The following is a 20,672-nucleotide window of genomic DNA, read 5'->3' on the forward strand; positions in this document are numbered from 1 at the left end:
TGGGGCTTTAACTCTGGGCCTGAGTGCTGTTCCTCAGCTCTTCAGCTGCAGGAGAGCACTCTACCACTTGAGCCACAGTGCCACTTCCAGTTTTCTGGTGGTTTATTGGAGATAAAGAGTGTCACAGACTTTCCTGCCCCAGCTGGCTTTGAATCGTGGTCCTCAGATCTCAGCCTCCTAAGTAGCTAGGATTACAGGTATGAGCCACTGGTGCCCAGCTTAGATAGGTTTTTATATGAACAAAGACCTTAGAAAGAAAAGGTTTAGGGTGAAAAATATAAAGTCTCTTTTTTTCAAACCTGATATTCCCCAGTCACCCTACTAACCTCCCACTAATACTAATTTAAAATTTCAGTTTTCCATATATATATATATATATATATATATATATATAGAGTGTATGTTCTTATTTGTATGTTCCTATCTAATCTTTTAAAATGGAAATTATATAAAATAGAAATATTGCTGTGTTTCAGTAGTATACTTTAGAAATCTTTTTGTATAAATAAAAAGGCTATGTGAACAATATGTCAAACAAGATTCTAAATAGTTTATTAATATGACTTCTCATGGGAAGGGATGGGAAGGGGAAACAAAGGAGGAGGCTACAATGCTTGATAAGAAGTGTACTCATTATCTTGCCCATGTAATTGTAACCCCTCTATTCAGTATTTTCACAATTAAAAAAGAAAGAAAGAAAAAAAATCTCATGACAACCTGTGATGGATGTATTTATTATTATAGTTGTTATTTCCACTTAATAGCTAAATTGGGGCATAGATTAGATGGTCTGTTCTAGGTCACATAATTAGTTAATATATGAACCAGGACTGAAATCTAGAAAGTGAGGTTGCAGCTGCTTTGTTCATACTGGCTGTGGTATGTTTACTCATTATACTTTGTGGTCATTATATTGTTTGTAAAGTTCTCTGAATGGGCATTAGGTTGTTTTCAGAGTTTTGCTAGTATAAACAAATAGGGAGTTTTAGTTAGGTGCATAATGATAGAGTTAGTTGAGATTACTAGTGATCTGTTGCTGTAACTTCAAAAATATTGCAAAAAGTTGTGAATTCCTAAAACCTTACCAATAATACTTTTTTTGAAATTTTTGCATTTTTGTCTGATATGTGAGAAATTGAATTTTGGTCTTGTTTTATTTTTGAATATACTGTTTTTCCCCCCACCCAAAAAGTAGTTTATTGCAGAACTAGAAGTTGTGGTTGGGCTTAAGATCCTGATAAGTTTGTTACAGTATTTTCTTTAAAATTCTAGATGAGAAGAAGTGGAGGAAAGTCTACAGGAATTATAGAACTATCAATACTTTCCTTGATATAGAAAATTAAAGTATCATTTCATCAAATTTATATTTTTTCTGGTACTGAGGTTTCAATTTAGGACCTCACACCTGTTCAGCTTACTTTCTTGGCTAGCACTAATACTCGAGCCACATTTCCAGCCCTAGGTTATCATTTTATAGGGAAAATGGTGATATACTGATTGAATCTGATAAGGTATGCATTTTTGCATTACTGTCTTGAAATATTGTGTATGATATGGAAAACTTAATATCTGAAGTCTCACTAAGAAGTGAGGATCTTGAACTGAAGAACCTTTGTTTCTTGGAAGTAAACCAGGGATGGGGAAAAGGAAAACAATTGTTTATGCCCATATATACATTTCAAGATTTGATTATAATATGTGTGTGCCAGTACCAGGGCTTTAACTAGAGGGTTCATGGCCTCACTTTGCTTTCTTGCTCCATCTGGCCTCTACTACTTACTACTTGAGCCACATCTCCAACTCGCTTTTTGCTGTTTTAACTGGAGATGGAGTCTCTCTGGCTTTTCTGCTATCTATTATCCTCCAAGTCTCATCCTCCTGAATAGCTAGCATTATGGTTGTGAGCCACAGGCATCCTGCTTATCCTGATTTTCCAGGATGCTGCTTATATTCCAATTTTTCTGGATTATTATAACTTGGAATTTTTGCATGAAATAAAAATATACTGACTTGGATATTCACCCAATACTTGATTTATATAGAAGAAAGTAGATTTTATAAATGACCTAATATGGAAAAATGTAATCATATATGCTATTAAGGAGCCTATTTAAGTATCTTTTTATAGTTTTACTCCATTTCTGTTTTTCTTCTGTCAGTATTATTTGCCTGATTTTCTTTTCAATTGAGTTGCTTGTGTATTGATGATGAAGAGGAGCTGGAGAGATTTAATTTACTTATATATATATAGAGAGAGAGAGAGAGCTATTTTTTCCTTTTTTTTGACACAAGTACTTTTTTCCTATGCATTGTATATGTTAATCAGACCTATGCTTCTAGGTTTTTGGTCATAGTTAGGTCTTTTCTACTCTGAAATCATAAAGGAATTTCATGGTTTTTTGTGATTTCATTGTTCCATATTAACTTTTTTATATATTTATATAGGGATTAGGTAATGTAAAATAAGAATCCAGTGTTTTTCCACTAGACAACTACTTATTACTTACTATTTATTACATAGCCTAGTCATTGTTAGGCCTCTCCCATTGTTACAGGCAGTCGTACCTCATCTGCACTATTTGTGGATGAGAGCTTTCACATCCAGTAGTGCACTTTTCAGCTTCTGTTGTGTGTTATGCCATTGTTTTTCTAAAACCAATTAATTTTGTGTATAAATTTCAAATCCACTTGTTTAAAAAAATCACTGGTGGTATTTTTGTTATATATCACAATAAACGTCGAACATTTGTAATTTTAGGTGTTGAATTGTCTCAACAAAATTCATGATATATGATTTAATGTGTTGATCTATATGTGTGTATTTTTCAGTAGTGTTTTAGTTTTTTATAGTCAGCATTCTGAATTTTATTTTTAGGGTTTTTTTTCTTATTCTCTCTTCTTACTAACATGTGTACATGAAAATTGATTTTTATAATTTAGTGCTCTCATAGATTGAAGTTTGAATAATTTTCAATAGATTCTCAAAGTTTCCAGGTATACATAGTGTTATCTGCAAATAATTACATATATTTTGGCAGAGGGGTGGGGAGTGGAGGAAGAGGTGGTTGTCAGTCATGGGGCTTGATGAACTCAGGGCCTGGGCACTGTCTGGAGCTTTTTTGCTCAAGGCTAGCTCTCTACCACTTTGAACCACAGCACCATTTCCAGTTTTCTTGTGGTTAATTGAGCAGAGACTTAACTGCTCAGGCTGGCTTTGAACCGTGATCTTCAGATCTCAGTCTCCTGAATTGCTAGGATCACTGGAGCCACTGGCATTCGTCTCTTTTGTTCTACTTTTTAGGCATTATCTAATTTTCTTTAGAATTAAAGTTGTTTCTTTTTTCTTTCTTTCTTTTTTTTTTTGTCCATCGTGGGGCTTGAACTCTAGGCCTGGGCACTGGCCCTATGCTCTTCAGCTCAAGGCTAGCACTCTATCACTTGAGCCACAGCGCCACTTCCTGCTTTTTCTGTTAATATGTTGCTGAGGAATCGAACCCAGGGCCTCATGCATGCAAGGCAAGCATTCTACCTCTGAGCCCAAAAGTTGTTTCTAATCCTTATGAGTTGGTTTTTTTGTTTTTGGGGTATTTTTTTTTTTTTTTTTGGTGGTTGTGGGGCCTGAACTCTGGGCCTGAGCGCCGTCCCTCAGCTCTTCAGCTCAAGGCTAGCACTCTACCGCTTGAGCCACAGCATCACTTCCGACTTTTTCTGCTTATGTGGTGCTGAGGAATTGAACCCAGGGCCTCATGGGGCACTCTACCACTGAGCCACCTTCCCAGCCCCTCCTTAGGAGTTTTTAATTCCTGCTATCATAGGGCTATGGGAATGGCTCAAGTGCAAAGCCCGAAGTTTAACAGAAACAAAATAAAGGTCCTAAGTGCTATCAAAAAAAGTCTGCTATCAAATTCTTAGTTTCCAGCAACTTTACTGTTTATCTTATACCATAGAATTTTTACTTCCCTGAGGATATCAGTTTATATATACAATACTTCTTGATTATAATCCTTTCTACAATTCTCTCATCCTTTCATTCTCCCTAAACCAGTCTTACCAAGTTGTCTTGTTGTATTTTCACATGTATATAAAATATTTTCATGTAAATAAAATTTTGTTTTCACGTGTATATAAAATATTTCATGGCAGATAAAATAGTCTATATTCTCCCTCCCTTCCTTATTTGTTTCTCTCCCATTAATGCTTGTACCCCAGATTAGTAATGTTCCAACTTCTTATTATCCCTTTTTTATTAGTGTTGTATTATATTTTATGTTATCTCTTCAAGACTTACGTCACTTGAGCATCTCTTGCTATTAAGGACAAGGTCCTAAGAGCTAATGGGAAGCTCTGTGAGGGTACAGAATGCAGAATGTTAGTTTCTTTGTTAATAAATATGGCAGTGTAATATTAATATGTATGACTTTTGTTTTTAGTAGCTTCCCAGATGTCATTACTTTTTGCAGATTGACCCCTTCTGTAAAGAATCCAACCACAAATGGTCGGGTTGAGTCTGGAAGGGGAAAGTGTTTTTTGAATAATGTCTCACCTAACACTCCTCTGCTCTTCTGCTTTTCCATTTCATGACTCCTGGAGCCCTATTTCTGCAGGGAGAGATGGGGTGGGGGGAAGTTCTAGTGAGTCACGCTTCAGTCCACACCTGTACCTGAAGTAGCTCCAAATAACCAGCAGGTTTTGGATATCACTAGTATGTCTTGCTTTCTCCCTTCCAGACTCCTATACTAATTAGAGTTCAGTTTTGTCATACTACTTATCCCATATGCTTTGCACTTAATAAATTTCCATGTCTTAGGTAATTTTGTGCTTCTTTTGATTCCTTTGTCCTTGTGTTTGTATCCTTTTGTACATATTTATTGTTGAGTTAGGTTTTGAAAGGAAGCAAAGATGAATGTTTTTTGTTTGTTTGGGTTTTTTTTTTTTGGTCGGTCATGGGGCTTGAACTCTGGGCTTGGGAGCTGTCCCTTAGCTCTTCAGCTCAAGGCGAGCGCTCTGCCGCTTGAGCCACAGCACCACCTCCGGTTTTCTAGTGGTTTATTGGAGAGAAGAGTCTCACAGATTTTCCTTGCCTGGGCTGGCTTTGAACTGTGATCCTTAGATCTCAGCCTCCTGAGTAACTGGTGTGAGCCACCAGTGCCCGGCGAATGAATGTATTTTAAGCTACCTTAAAGTGACCTTGTGTCAAAACCATGAATACGAGTCAGGTTTTAAACATGACGTAAAGCTTCATAATGTTGTCTCTACTTCTTGCTTCAAATCTTCTCTATTCCCCCCTTTAATTTTATAGTCTCTTCTTTATCTTTCTGGTATCTCCATGGCCCTGACTTCTCTTCTCTCTGCCTTTGTGTTGACACCTTTTCTTTTCCCCCTCTTTGCTGTCCCAGCTCTATCTACCTAGACATACTCTCCTTTTCTTAAGTTTCTCCAGTGCTCCAAGCTGTTCTTTGCAAATAACAGTTTCTCTAAGGATCCTCCTTCCTCTAGGAGGAACAGCTACTATTCCTCTGGAAAATAACACTTGCCCTTACAGATGAACTCTTTGTGTGTTTCTGTTCTATATTATATCTCTATTTCCATAGTATGTAAATAAGCACTTACTACAGTTTTTGAATACTTAAATAACATGTGTTTCTTCACTATACCAAAAGTGGCCATCTGGTTCTCTAGTTCTTCTTTGTAGCCTTCACATGAACTGGCAGGGAACCAGAATCTACCAGTTTTTTTTTTCTTTTTTTAATGTCCTCTAAACATTTTTTTCTCTTAGCTCATAGTGAGGTGGGAAAAACTTCTACCCTCTATAACCTACAGGGTGGAAGAAAATAGAATGTTCTTTTATAAACTCAGTCTTAAACATCTAGAGACTTTTTTCTGTTTTCATAGCTTATTTAATGATAAGGATTGAAATAAGGAGGCAATGACTGTCCTTGAAAATTGAGAATTGTAATGCTCAGCAAGATTAGTTTTTAAAAACCTACACAAAACTTTTCTTATTTATTGGGAAAAAATTAACTGCTTGAGTCTGAAATGTAAACTTGGCCTTTTGACACATACCATGGATTACTGAAGTAAAATTTTACCTTCCCTCAGGTTTCAGAAGGATCCAACCTGGTCAGAGACTGGAGATCGTTATCTATTGAAACTCTTTAGGGATCATCTTTTTCATCAGGTCACAGAAGCGGGTGCTCCCTGGATTGACCTCAGTCATATCATTTCTTGTCTTAACAAGGTAATTTGTATCTGAATATTAAACATATCTGAATATTAAACATCACGATGCTGCCTACAACTTACAGAGTTACATCTTGCACACATACTAAAATACTTAAGAAATCAGGATGTACTTGTACTAAAATCTACAAGATAGCTTCTAAAATAACGTCATTCTAGAATGGAAGGATTTTTTTGTTTAATACCTGAGGGAATAATTCCAGGATTTTTTATTGTATTCCTTCTCATTGTGATGGAGCATCACAAAATAACTGTTTTCCCTCTCTTTTACACTGTTTTCATTTTCATAATTTTATTACACCAAATAGGACAATAAATGAGAAAATTATTGGGACAATGAATAGATAAATGGAAATCATTTTGTTTTTTCAATACCTTTAGAAAATTAATCCTTTTATTTTTGTCATTGTCATATTTAGTATTACTGACTCATTTATCGTTAACTTCAGATATTGCAGTGAACACAAAACTGGTAACATTGGTAGGCCCTATTGCTAAAGATAGTAAATTAGGTGATTAAATGATTTGGAGAGATAACTTAAATCATTTGAAGCCAGGTGCCCTTGACACATGCTTGTAATCTTAGCTATTTAGGGGCTTGAATCTGATGATCAGGGTTTGAAGACAGCCTGAGCAGGAAAGTCCATGAACTCGTTACCTCCAATTAATCACCAGAAATGCTAGAAGTGGAGCTGTGACTCATGTGGTAGAGCACTGGCCATGAGCCCAAAATCTGAGGGACAGCCAGGACTGTGACATATAACACAAATTAATTTCTGAGAGTGATAGGAGAAATACAATTTTCATAGAAAAGAACACTGTTTCTTGTGAATTACAGAGGTAAGAACTTGTTCATCAGTAGTAAATCATAATCTACACATAGAGGATTAGGTGTAAAACTATGTTCAGTGGAAAGATCCACTCCATAGTCTGTTATTTAGCCTAAAAGCTAAGAATGTTTTCTTCTTAGTGCCCCTGCCATTTCCTCAGTTCTGGGGTTTGAACTCGGGCTGGGCACTATCCCTGAGCTTCTTTTGCTCAAGTTTAGCACTCCACCACTTGATCCACAGCGCCACTTCCGGCTTTTTCTGTGTATGTGGTACTGAGAAATTGTGCTCAGGGCTTCATGCATGCTAGGCAAGCACTCTACCACTAAGCCACATTCCCATCCCCAGAATGTTTTACTCCTTAAAGGGTGGGTAAAAAAAAAAAGAAAATAATGCACGACAGAAACTATATGTTATCCTCCAAACCTAAAACACTATTTGGCCTTTATAGAAACTATTTACAGAATCTTGGCCTATGTGTTCCTTACATGATTATAAGTACCCTACTCCATACAGTGCATGATTTAGAACTGTTAATGCAGTATGTTGTACCTTCAAGGGAAACGTGCTGTTGCATTTAGTCTTGTTTTGAATGTCTGTAAAACTTAAAGAGACTATTGTGAACAGCACAAAATTATATGTGCCATTGAACTAATCTGTTATTTACATGTTAACTCTTCCTTTATGTCTCATAAAGGGAAACATTTTCTTGAGAGTAATGAATGGAAAATAATTCTATCAGATTTTAGAATATAGTGTCTTTAGCACCAAAAATATGACAGAACCAGTAGTCAAAAATAAGTAGAACTAACATTAATGATGACAAGTGGAATTGGTGGATAAGTCATGTATAGTTAAGGGAAGCAAGAGTAGATTATTTAATGAATTTAGAACAATTGAAACATTTTGAAGAAAATCATACATATCATAAAATAGCTAGAAGTAAATAATTCCTAATCCCAAGTGTGATGTATGTGTATCTGGTATTAGAGTTTGAACTCAGAGCCTTTTTGCTTTGGTTATTGAGATAGGGTTTCCCTTTCTGCCTGGCTTGCCTGGACTGGGTTCCTTCCTGCAGGGCCAGAATCACAGTCTTGTACCACCATTCCCCTAACTCCTGCCCTTTTTTTTTTGGTGGTACTGGCATTGAACTCAGGGTTTCATTCTTGGCAGATGGGTGGGTACTCTACCTCCTCCTGAGCCATACCTCTAGCCTAATGCCTAGATTTTTATTGATTGAGATGTGGGTCTCACAAACTTTTTGCCCAGACTTGCCTCATACCGCCGTCTTCCAATACAAGTCTCTTCTAAGTAGCAAGGATAACATGCATATACCACCACCCCTAACTGAAGTGATTAAAAAGTGTAATAAATTTAATGGAAAAGATGATCATATTGATTATTTTAAAAATTAACATTTCACATAAGCTTACTTTGCAGAAATAACAAATGAACAGGTAGAATGTTTTGAAAGTTTAATACTCCACTGTATGTATTTTAAACGTCTTAATGAATGAGTGAAATAAAGAAAAAGTATATTGAAAACTCACAAAAGTTAAGTAGAATTAACAGGGAATGTAATTTGCTAGACAGGCTTAGTGTTTATGTTTTATAAAGACCTTACAGAAATAGTGCTACCAAATTGCAATAGAAGAGGTAATTCAACCGTAAACTGTCATTTATATAAGAGAAAATAACAAAAGTGTATATATGAAAAATTAATGACTTACCTTTAATTGTTTGAAAAACATGAGTTGAAAATGTGCACATACTAACTAGTTATGCAATAAATATATGTATATACATGAATATCTGAAAGCAAATGTGAGAAATTTTAATTCCTGTTTTCAAATGTTGTCCTAAGATAAAGTCAACTTAGTTCCACATGAGATAAACTTCATATTTTGTGCACCTGTCTGTTTCAGTTAGATGCTGGTGTGCCAGAAAAAATAAGCCTGATTTCCAGAGATGAGAAGAGTGTACTGGTGGTGACATACAGTGACTTAAAGCGCTGTTTTGAAAATACTTTTCAGGAACTGATTGCAGCTGCAAATGGTCAGTTGTAGTATTTCTAAACATATCCACAATGTGGCTGAGGAACTTAACCAGCAGCAAATTGCACTACAGCTGAACTGTTCTCATCATCTCCTTTTGCATGGGGAAACAAACAGGAGAGGAGCAAAGCTGCTTGCACTTCAGTCAGGTGCACTGTTACTTGAAAGGAAGAATGTCTCACTTATCCAAGAGCTCTGGCTGCCGTTGGAGGCTCAGTCTGTGAAGAATTAATTTCAGATTAAGGAGCGCCATCGAGTGGATGATGCTCCCTACTTAGGTTTTTTCCACTTGTATATGCACTAATTTTAATTTTTAAAAACTTTTTTTCTGATCTTTGAACTTTTGCCACGTTGTATACTTATTAAGGGAAACTATTTGCAAGGACATTTTGGGGAAGCAATATTGGGCAGCATTTTTGCCACTGGGAGATGCAGAATTTGCTCTTTTGGTGTTGGGTTGCCCTGAATGACATAATGGACCAGGTAAATAATTCATAGAAGTGCAGTATATTGCATAATTCTTGTAAGAGTATTGTATGCAAGCTCCATATGCCACCCACTGTTAGTTCAAGTTGAGATTTTTTTGTTTTGTGTTTAAGAACACACAAAGAGAAATATCAGTGAATTTGTTGGATATGAATTCCCTTATTAGATTGAAATCCTTTTCTGAATAACGATAAGTATTAACTGAAGGAGTATATATAGCTCTTTGCTCAGATTTCACCCAGAGTCTTTTTTTTTTAAGCAGACGCTTGCCTACTCAACAGATAAATTTACATTTATGCAATTTTTAATAGAAAAAAATGAAGAAATTGTTTTAAAAGGCCTAAAGTTCAGGAGATAATATTACTTCAGGTTATTTCCAGTTTGCTTTTTTTTGTATAAAGTTTTGTTCTTTGAACCACAGCTTTATAATGGTACTTTACACTGGATACAGAGACACTGTTTGGAAGTGAACCAAACACAGCAGTGGTCTGGCATCAAGAGCTTACTGACATTTTACAGCCTGAATCTGGAGATATAATGATCTGCTGTGCCTTTGCAGTCACTGCTTAGCCCAAAGTAATAGTACTTTTGATAACTCTGCAGGATCTTCCTGAATAAGTCCATCTCAAAAGTTTGGAATTTTCCTCCTTGTAACTTTCTTACTATTTGGACATGCAGTTGTCGCCAAACTTGGGTATTCGTGGAATTTCTAGTTAGTGAAATATCTATACTTTGATACTGAAGACTGCCAAATACATAGGAATATTCTTTCTTAAAAAAAAAAAAAAACAGTAATGAAGACTCTCTCCTTTCCCAGCACTGAATGTTTTACTAGCACTGGGTGCTCACCATGCAACTATGAAGAAAGTGTGGAGACTCAGAAGGTCAGGACAGGCTCCCAAGCACTTGCAACTGATGTTACTGTCTTCAATTTTAACAATTATACATATTTGATATTTCAGAGAAGTTTTTAGTATTTCTCTGTCCACTTTTTATAAGCTTTAAAATGATTTTTTTTCTGCCTTGAGATTTACATCAAGAAAAAGCACCTCTCTTCACCTGAAAGCTCTGAAGACTAGAGACATACTTCCTACGTTTAACAAGGGTGTTGCGTCCACATTTGGTAGCATCAGTTGTTGAGTTAACAAGAAAATCAATTATTGCATTTGATCTGGATGGATTTTAAAAGAACATAATGTTCCATATTCAAAGGATAATTAACATTTGCCACCATAATGTTCTTTTTTATGTAAAAGGAGCAAGAACTTGGAGACATTAACATGCAAAAGTCTTTTATCATTAGCTCATGTATTTGAGAAAGAGCAGCTGTCTTTTTATATGTTTTTTGACAAATCATATTGTAATTCTTTTGTACAAAAAAGAACTACTTGTATTCTAGAAGAAATATGAAATGCTTAATTTATAAGCGGGCTGGAGATTTTTTCCAATATTGTTTTCTTTGAAAATGAAAGGGGGATCATCTATTATAGTTTTGGGGTCTGGGAACTTTTTGAAAATTTTAATTTGTGGACCAATGTTTTGTGAAAGCTAAGGATGGGCAGGGGCAAAATAGGGCTTGAATCTCTCACTTTGCATAGACCAGCACACTTCCCTCTGCAAACCCGAGAACGTCTGCACCACAAACTCTAGTTTGCTTTGGCCCCTGTAACCTCAGGACTTGGCTTGAATATGAAAGATAGACAGCTGATATGTTTTCGTTGCATAAATATTGTCAGCCAGAAAACACTTGGTGTCAGGTAATGCATATTTTTTTAGCTTTGTTTTATATTTATTTTTCATTTAGTTTTTATTGGGAATGGTTTTCAAAAGAATTCTCAGTTCTGCTTAGGTGTTTTTTGGGGAATCCTCTTTTCCATAGTGTAATTCCATTTAAGAGGTTGTCTGAAAGTCTTTAATCCATAGGAAGATTTTAATACCTGAAAATAGTCAAATTAATATAAAACTCCTGTAGCTTCCTGTTATGACAAATAAAAGCACAGAAAGGACAACCTTTGAAATCATGTGACGTTGGTCATTTCAATTTTTTGTACCTGGGACAGCACCCTGGTCCTGTACTTATTTTAAATTCTGTTAATGTATTTACTTCATTGTAAATATTTTTGAGGGTACCCTTGTATTTTGCTTTTGACCTTGGTTCTGTGATGCGGATGTCAACAACTTCCCTAAAAAGCACCAGTATGTTAAGTTCTAACGTCAAGATCCCAATATGTGTTATTCATCTTTAATCCTGTTTTCAGTCTTTATGTGTACAGCAGTATTTTTAATAAAGAATTACAGAGATAAAACGTAGTTTTTTTGGTACCAGTTTATAACAAAATGATACTTGACAGGAATTTTATCTTTGGATGACAGATTTGTTTAATCATTTTATCAGGTAATTGTTTCCTCTTTATCGTCTGTGTCCAGTTTTAGGCAGTAAGAGTACAGATACAGAGATTTACAAAATATTTTAAGTTATAAATGCTTTCACATAATACAAGGTTTACATGTAGCCAAAGAGAAAAAACACTACTTAAGTGAAAGGGAGGGATGACATGTAGCTAGTCCCTCTTTGTTTGTTTTGCAGTTCAGAGGATGGAACCCAAAGCCTGCTCATACAGGCTAGGTAAGGGCTCCACCTACTAGTCTGTGATTCCGTACTTAATGTGCCATGTAGATGAGAGACACTCTTCTCCCCCATTTTCTCCAGAAACAGTCATAATAGAAGGATTAACGTTCATTCCTTGTGGGTAGTAGTTTTTTTTCCCACTATACATTTGAAATGCCTATACATTTGAAAAGGTAAATGCAGTACAGGATTAATCAAAAGTAAGCAGAGGTAGTTTGATTAACATGGGGCTGTTTCCAACCAAAGGACTGCTGAATGGCAGAGAAGAAAGCACTGCAAGAGGGTTTTGTGTAGAAAGAAATTGAAAGGTATTGTGGACTTGGAGGATTATCAAAATGCCCACTATTGGTTCATGAGGAAAGAGAATATACCTGGAATGGAGGGTATGTTTGGAGGCCCCTTAGCTTGGAATATCTCAGGACAACATATGAAAAATAATGTTAAAGCTAGGTACAGTAATAAATGTGATTATACAGTTTTGTCATTTTTTTTTTCCTCCTGTGCTCTGAATACTTGGAAACTGTGTTCTTAAGCTTTTAGCAAGGACTAAGAACAAAAATCTCCTTCTACAAAAACTGCCAGCAGGGAGAGAGAGTATAAAAGACAAGTGCTTAAACCTGTGTCTTTAAAACAAGCCAGCTGATAGGAATAAGACAGCCTGACTCTGAATACTGACTATGCCACTTAGAACTGTGATCCTGGTTAGTCTCTTCAGTACCTCAGTGCCACAGTTGACTTAGGATTTAACAATTCATTAAATATTCACTGGTTTGTTTACTGTATGTCAGGCATAGTTTTAGGAAGCAATGGAAATTCTGTGACTACAATAGAAGGTCTGCTTCCATTTCTACCAGTGAAAAGACAAGGGCAGTTGGCCTTCAGCATCTATGGTTCCCATGGTTGTATGCTCTCAAATTCAACTAATGTCATATTGAAAGTATTAAGGGAAAGTTTTATCTGTGTTGAACACATAATGACATTTCTTGTCATTGCCCAAACTGCAGTGTAACAACTGTTTCCATAGCATTTGCATTGTATTAGGTGTTTCCAGTCATCTATGGAGTTGATCTAAAGCATGCAGGAGAATGTACAAGAGTTCAAGGTAAAGGTGACACCTTGAGCATTATGGATTTTGATGCCCATGAGGAGGTGGGTTCTGGAGCAAATTCCCCTTCGGTCCTGAGGTACATCTGTGTATGTTCAACAGTAATAATGGTTATGAGAGAAAAAACAAAAAAACCAAGCAGTGTAAAGGATATGGATGGTGTTGCTAGATACAGTTGAAGGTGAATTCCAGATAATGGATGACTATATGTGTGTGTCTGTCAGTCCTGGGGCTGCATTTAGCAGGGTTCTATCCCTGAGCTTTTGTGAAGGCCTTACTATTTGAAGTACTTGTCCACTCATGGCTCTATGGTGATTAACTGGAGTCTCACAGACTTTCCTAGGCTGGAAACCTTGATACTGGGGTCCCTGCCTCCTGAGTAGCCAGCATTACAGGCATAATCCATCAGTGCCAGGCTCCATAGCTTTTTTTTTTCATAGATACTCCTCCAGGGCAATCTATATAAAAATATCTGTGATTCTCATTTTCCTGTTCTTCCTGCATTTCATCTTGCCCTTGTAGATATGGAGAAGGTGGTGGTTGGTGGTGATGGTATAAGTTAATAGGGGTGGTCTGGGATGTAGTCCTCACAGGATAGCTGAACAAGATTTTAAGGAAGTAAGAAGCCAAGAATAAGTGAGGACAAGGTGTTCACTGAGGGAAGTGCCAGGAATGTTTTGGGGGAAACAAAGGGAGTGACTATAGCTAGAACAGGAAGAGTGACCTCAAAGTTTGGGGTGATAGAGACCTGTGGACCACTGAAAATATTTTAGCTACACCCTTAGGGAAAGAGGACGATAAGGGATTTTGAACAAGAGAGGACCATGCTACAATACTTAAAGAGGAGCATTGTATGAACATCAGCCTAAAGAGATGTCAGGGCAGTGGAAGGGGGACAAGGTCAGAAAGCTGTGTGGCTAGGGTGATGCAGAGAGGAAGTGTTGGGTTCTGGGTAGACTGGGATATACTAATTAGATGAAAGGGGCAGGGAAATGACTTGTAAGGTTTTGACTTTGTGCAGTCAGGAGGGAAGATTCTGCCTAGTTGAAACTTGGAGAGAGAAAAAACTTGGAGGAAGGCAGGGAGGATGAGTATAGCAAGACAGAAGGGTTTAGATTGGGGCCTGAAATTACACGTGTGTTCTGGTTATTTGTGAAACATCTCCAATCACAGCTCCTTGGATTCTATAGGTCTGGTTTGGATGGGGTGCAGTAGAAATAGATGGCTAATCTTGGCTGTATTTGGGTTCTAAGCTGCTAAATTCCAGTGGCTAGAGTGGAATGTAGAGTAGACACAATTAGAACCCTTCCTGTGTATGTTGGGCTTCAAACCTGGCACTGGCCTGTGATCGTTAAAGAATGATTGCCTTGAGAGGTGGGTAGAACACCAGTGAATGCATGTGAATGCTATTTTCTGGCCTGACCTCCAAGTCATGAAGTATGACTTTGCCTCATTACATGGTTACAAGTGATGCTAGCTCTAATTGTAGGGGAAGAGAACCTGGGCGTGGGGGTGAAGGCCACATTGCCAAAGAGGTCAAGTGGGTGGAAGGTTTTGGAGCAGCATTCTGGAAACTACAGACCATCAGAGCATTGAGAGGAAATGGCAGTCAGACATAGGTTTATATATGATGTACATGTGAATTTAGGACAGCCTGGTTTGCACATAGGAATGATTACATGAATGCAATTTTTAACTCAGAGGTTGGTTGAGCTTATGCCCAGGGTTAGTACAGACAGAAAAGCTCCAAGGGCTGATCCCAAGGCTTCCTAGAGCAACATTCCAAAGGTACAGGGAGAGGCAAAGCTGACCAGAGACACAAGCAGCCGGTGACATAGCAAGAAAGGGATATGTCCTACAATCCCAAGTTTGGCAGGCATTTTTCAGGAATAAGGGTCAGCTGCCATTGTGTCAAGTCTGATTGGTACAGAGACAATCTCAGTGAGACATTGCATTGTCCTGTTTCATTGCTAGACTGAGAAGCTTTGTAAGAGCCATGGGGAGTTTTGCTGTAAAGAAGAGAGAAATGGAAAAGTAGCTGAAGGAGAAAGTAGGGGTGAGATTTTTCTGTAAGCTAGGAAAGTAGCAGCTTGTTGATGTGGTCCAGTGAAGAAGGTGTTAATGGGAGGAAGGGATGGTGAAGAGATCAGTGATCCTGAATAGAGGAGAGGTAGAGGCCATGTGCTCAAACGAGTACTTGGGGTATGCCGTTCAGAGGGAGGGTAGAGTGTGAGCGCAGGTACTTTTGAAGTTTTATTCATTTTCCCACTGAAGTTGAAAGGTATAATAATGTACTTATCACTTCATAGATTGCTTCACAAATTTTTATTCTGCCAGGTAGGGCATTTAGAATAGTTGTTGATATTAAGCTCTGAAATGACAGCATTTACTAGCGGATGTTCAAGTCCCAATGTATTCAATAGCATTTGTTCATTAAAATTGCTTTCCTAGAGTTGCAAATTAAGATGGAGGAAAAAGCCAGCTTCTGGTGGCTCATGCCTATAATCCTAGCTTCTCTAGAGCTAAGATCTGAGGATCACAATTCAAAGTCAGCTTAGGAGTCACTGAGATTCTTATCTCAAAAAGAAAAAACTACCCAAAAAGTCAGAAGAGGAGCTGTGGTTCAAATGGTAGAGTGCTAGATTTGAGCAAAAGAGCTCAGGAACAGCACCTAGGGGCTGAGTTCAAGCCCAAGGACACACACACATACACACAGAGCCAGAAGTGGAGCTGTGACTCAAGTGGTAGAGGACCCAGACCCTGAGTTCAAGCCCCGATACTGGCACACAAAAACAAAGTGGGATAGGGGAAGAAAGCTGGTACAAATGGTTCCTGGCTTACAATGGCCTCACGTAACAGCTTAATTTTTTTTTACTTCATGACACACAAGCAGTACATATTTAGTAAAAAGTGTATTTGGAACTTTAAATTTGGATATCTTTGGGGGCTAGCATATATAATCTAGTCTTCTTTTGAGATACTGAGTAGCAATGTTGACCACAGCTCCAGCATCCTGAGACCACACAGGAAATAACCAGTACCACATTGTGCTGCACCAGTAAGCCAGGATGTGGGTAAGTTAGGTGTGTTAAATACATTTTCAACTTATTTATGATGGATTTGTCTGGATGTAATCTTTTCAGGTAAGGAGGTTGTATTTCAAATATAAAGTTAGTGTATTTCAACCTGAGAAGCCATTGGCTAGTTTGCTCATTTGTTTGCTTATTTCTTTTTCTGGTCCTGGGGATGGAGCCTAGGACTTGGTGTGTATTTGACAAGTACTCTACGCTGAGCTACATCCCAAGCCTCCTCCTCCTCCTCTTTTTTTTTTTTTTTTGGTGCCAGTCCTTGGGTTTGAACTCAAGACATGGGTTCTGTGCTCAAAGCTAGTGCTTTACCAGTTTGAGCCACAATTCCATTTTTCCTTTCCTCCTATTAAAATGACATTCTATAAAAAGTTGATTTTTTCTTTTCTGAAGAATAACATACATGCATGCACATACGTTAAAGTTCACAAGTATACAGCACAAGAAATTATAATTAGAACGTGTTGAACTATAATAGCCCACTGAACAACAGATGAAGAAATGGGATAGTAATAGTGTCTAGTTCAGTATATGAACTGTGTGTGCATGTGCACACGCACTGTCATCTTGGGACTAACTCGGGGCCTGGGCACTATCCCTGAACTCCTTTTTTGCTCAAAGCCAGTGCTCTACCACTTGAGCCAAAGCTCTACTTCCAGCTTTTTGCGGGGAGGGTGGGTCAGTTAGTTCGTTGGAGATAAGGTTCCCAGGCTTTCCTACTCAGACTGGCTTCCAACGGCTATCTTCAGATCTCAGTGTCCTGAATAGCTAGGATTACAGGCATGAGCCAACAGCACCTGGCTGATTTTTGTTTTCTTTTTTCCTTCCTTAAATATCTTTAGTTCACAAAATAGAAAGCTGGCTAAGTGTTGAATAATTTTCAGATTTTCCTGACATGTGAAATCCCCAAATCTGGTAATGTGTTTAGTACTGAAAAGTCCAATAACCCTTATGAGGCTATCTTTTTAGTGGTGGGAGAAAAAAATAAATTCCCAAATGTGCTGTAAGTTCCCGGAGTCATGAGAAAAATTTTAACACTCGGATGTGATGCTGGTTCCTCAAACATTCTTCAAATCATTTGCCCAAATGAGTGCCTTTACTCTTTTGTGAAAACCAGCATTTTAAGAGAATTTCAGATTCTTGAAGATAAAATGCCCTTTGCCCTCTTCAATTAACTTCTGTTCATTACTGTCTGTATGTACCAATCCTGGAGCTTGGACTCAGGGCTGGTTGCTGTCCCTGACCTATTTTGCTCAAGGATAGCACTCTACCTCTTAAGCCACAGTTCCAGTTTGGCTTTTATTTATTTTTATGTTTTGGAGTCTCATAGACTTTCCTGACCATGATTCTCTAATCTCATCCTCCTGAGCAGCTAGAATTATAGGCATGAGAAACCAGTTCCTAGCTAATTCTTCAAATTTGTTGAGATTATGAGATTAGGCTTTTTTTTTTTTTTTTTTTGGTGCCAGTCCTGGCTTGAACTCAGGGCCTAGGTGCTGTCCCCTGGCTTTTGTGCTGAAGGCTTGAGTCACAGTTCTACTTCCAGCTGTGTGTGTGTGTTTGTACATGCGCGTGCACATGCTTACGTGCTGTGTGTGTGTGTGTGTGTGTGTGTGTGTACGTGCGTGTGCATGTACACGTGCATGCTTACAGGCTTTCCTGCCCAGTCTGGCTTTGAACTGAGATCCTCAGAGCTTAGTCTCCTGAGCAGCCCAGCAGATATTAGGCTTTTATCCCTTTTCTCACCTTTGTCCTGAATAAAGTAGGCCCATTTTCCTTTCTGTTGTTTTTCCAGATTAACCTCTTGTGTTGTCAATCAAATTGATAGTATGGCCGCTTTTTTTTTTCTTGTTTTGTTTGCCAGTCATGGGGCTTGAACTCAGGGCCTGGACTCTGCCCACGGGCCTCTTTATGCTCAAGGCTAGCACTTTACCACTTGAGTCACAGCACCCCTTCCAGCCTTTCCTGTTTATGTGGTACAAAGAAATCAAACCCAGGGCTTCATGCATGTTAGGCAAGCACTCTACCACTAAGCCACATTCCTAGTCGAAGGATGGCCACTTTCTAAGACAAGATGGTGGTCATTTATACTGGTAGTTACCACCTGGGATTTGTTTTGTTTTTTGTCAGTTATGGGGCCTGAACTCTGGGCCTGGGCACTGCCTCTGAGCTCTTTAGCTCAAGGCAAGCACTCTACCACTTGAGCCAGACCACTACTTCTGGTTTTCTGGTGGTTAATTGGAGATAAGGGTGTCACAGAGTTTCCTTCCCCGGCTTTGCTTTGAACGGTGATCCTCAGATCTCAGGCATGTGCTACCAGCTACCAGCTACCACCTGGGCTTTTCGCATCCAAGAATGTAACCCACAAAACGAAATAGATGACTCTATTGAAGCATTTGTCATAAGGGGGAATGATTTCTTTCTTATGCTTTTGCCCATTATTTGTTTGCCTTTTTGCACATGACCTTTAATCCACGTGTATGCTCATACACATATGCTACAGTTGTGTTGTTTACTAGCAGAAAATTAGTGTGTAGGGAAGACTGCCTCTTTTTGAGGACACTGCTATCAGTATGAGTGAGCACTGCCTAGTGCTCATTAGGGCTTGCTTTATTTCATTATCTGATTTATTTTAGTGTCTGGTTTTCTGGACAATCTACCTACTTTGATTTTGGTTTGTATTAGTAGTTTGCAGTGTCCCCATTGCTTAAAGCAGCTGTTCATCGTACTGATGGAAAGTTCTGTCTTTGCATTCTCTTTAGCAATGCTTGTTTGCTATATCTTGTGCCATGCTTAATAAGTGGTATTTGCCAGGCACTGGTGGCTCATGCCTGTAATCCTTAACTACTCAGGAGGCAGAGATCTGAGGATCATAGTTCAAAGTTGGCCCAGACAGGAAGAAAAGTCAGGAGAGACCTCTCCAATTAACCACCCCCCCAAAAAAAAAACTGAAAGGAGCTCTAGCTAAAATAGCAGAATGCTAGTCTTGAGCAGAAAAGCTCAAATACAGTGTCCAGGCCCTGAGTTGAAGCCTCAGGATCAATGTGTATGTGTGTGTGTGTGCATGCGTGGGTGTGCACACATACACATGCACTTGGTATTCAATGAAGTCTCCTAGAACACCAGTTCTCTCCACCCCCCAGGGACAATCTATGACCCGTTTTTTTTTACTTATAATCAAAGCAGGGAGAGAAACTATGTGAATGCTTTTAGAAGTTAATTTTTATTATATGAAGATAATATACAAAATACATTCATCATAACTAGGAAGGCAGAACCAGATCATATCTCATATCTGTAGCATATATTCTTGATTTGTATAAAAGTAACTTTTAAATTCCAGTTTCCTTAAATAATTATGCACAATGTACACACACACATACACACACAGTTACTACCATTGTCAGTCAAAAGATGCTCCTCCTCCTTTCATCAATTTAAATGGAGCTGGAAAGTATTTACTTCATGTTTGACATTCTTATAGGCTGGGAAACAAGGCATGACTCAAAAGACCTAAGCAACCATTTTCAGATTTGGACAAATTTGCCCCCCTGGTCTAAAACTATTGTCCAAGCATTCATTCCCATTCTGTTCTCTTTTACACATAGGTTATCTCATAAGGCTTAGACTGATATGCTGTCTTAAATGGCAAATAGTCCTATTATTATGTTCAGTAATTAAGAGCTTTTCAATGCTTTGATGTTTTGATAAACAAGCACTATGTCATCAGACCCACTCACTTTTCTGTCTACACCAAGATTCAGACAGTACCACTGTTTCGGCTGATGGAGTTCCTTTAAAGAAGCAGAATATATATTCTAACAGTATCCTAATAGGTTTTTGTTTCTTTTGGAAAGGGGCTTTTATAGAAGATTCTTAATGATTAAGAATTAGATCATTAAACTCAAGGTATCATAGGATTGCTAAGGTTTTCTTCTTATCACTAGTTGGATCCTTATCTAGCTGAAAGAAGTAGAGGACTGGGTTCTTTCATTTGCTGTCTAACCTCCATCCTTGTTATCTGAGTCGTGTTATTTCTGGTTGTTAGGAACTTTTGTGTATGGAAAGAAGAGAAAGGTCCAAGAGTTCTTACTCCCCATCCCCAATTCTGACTCTACTTGACTGTGTTGAATTTAATTCATTAAGGAGAAACCTGCTTCTATCCTGGCCAAGGAGTCCTGAGAGCCACCCTGGGGCACCCACTGTCTCACTGGAGGATGCTGACTTCTCCCATGTCTTTTTTGT

The 20,672-nt window shown here is 38.1% G+C and overlaps 1 protein-coding gene across 3 annotated transcripts in view; it reads left to right on the top strand.

Moving 5' to 3' along the window:
* The window catches only part of Pan3 (PAN3 poly(A) specific ribonuclease subunit), a 141,973-nt gene extending 130,060 nt beyond the window's left edge, over positions 1 to 11,913 (top strand). For 2 of the 3 annotated variants that reach the window (XM_013027304.1, XM_013027305.1), the window contains 2 exons: positions 6,100 to 6,238; positions 8,993 to 11,913. In XM_013027304.1, the coding sequence (XP_012882758.1) occupies positions 6,100 to 6,238; positions 8,993 to 9,133 (280 nt within the window). In that variant the 3' untranslated portion in view covers positions 9,134 to 11,913. The remainder of the gene's footprint in view (positions 1 to 6,099; positions 6,239 to 8,992) is intronic. The other variant, XR_001175485.1, reaches the window with a different exon arrangement.
* Positions 11,914 to 20,672: the final 8,759 nt, after the last annotated feature.

Source organism: Dipodomys ordii, unplaced genomic scaffold, assembly GCF_000151885.1.
Source record: "Dipodomys ordii isolate 6190 unplaced genomic scaffold, Dord_2.0 Scaffold102, whole genome shotgun sequence".
Taxonomy (NCBI): domain Eukaryota; kingdom Metazoa; phylum Chordata; class Mammalia; order Rodentia; family Heteromyidae; genus Dipodomys; species Dipodomys ordii.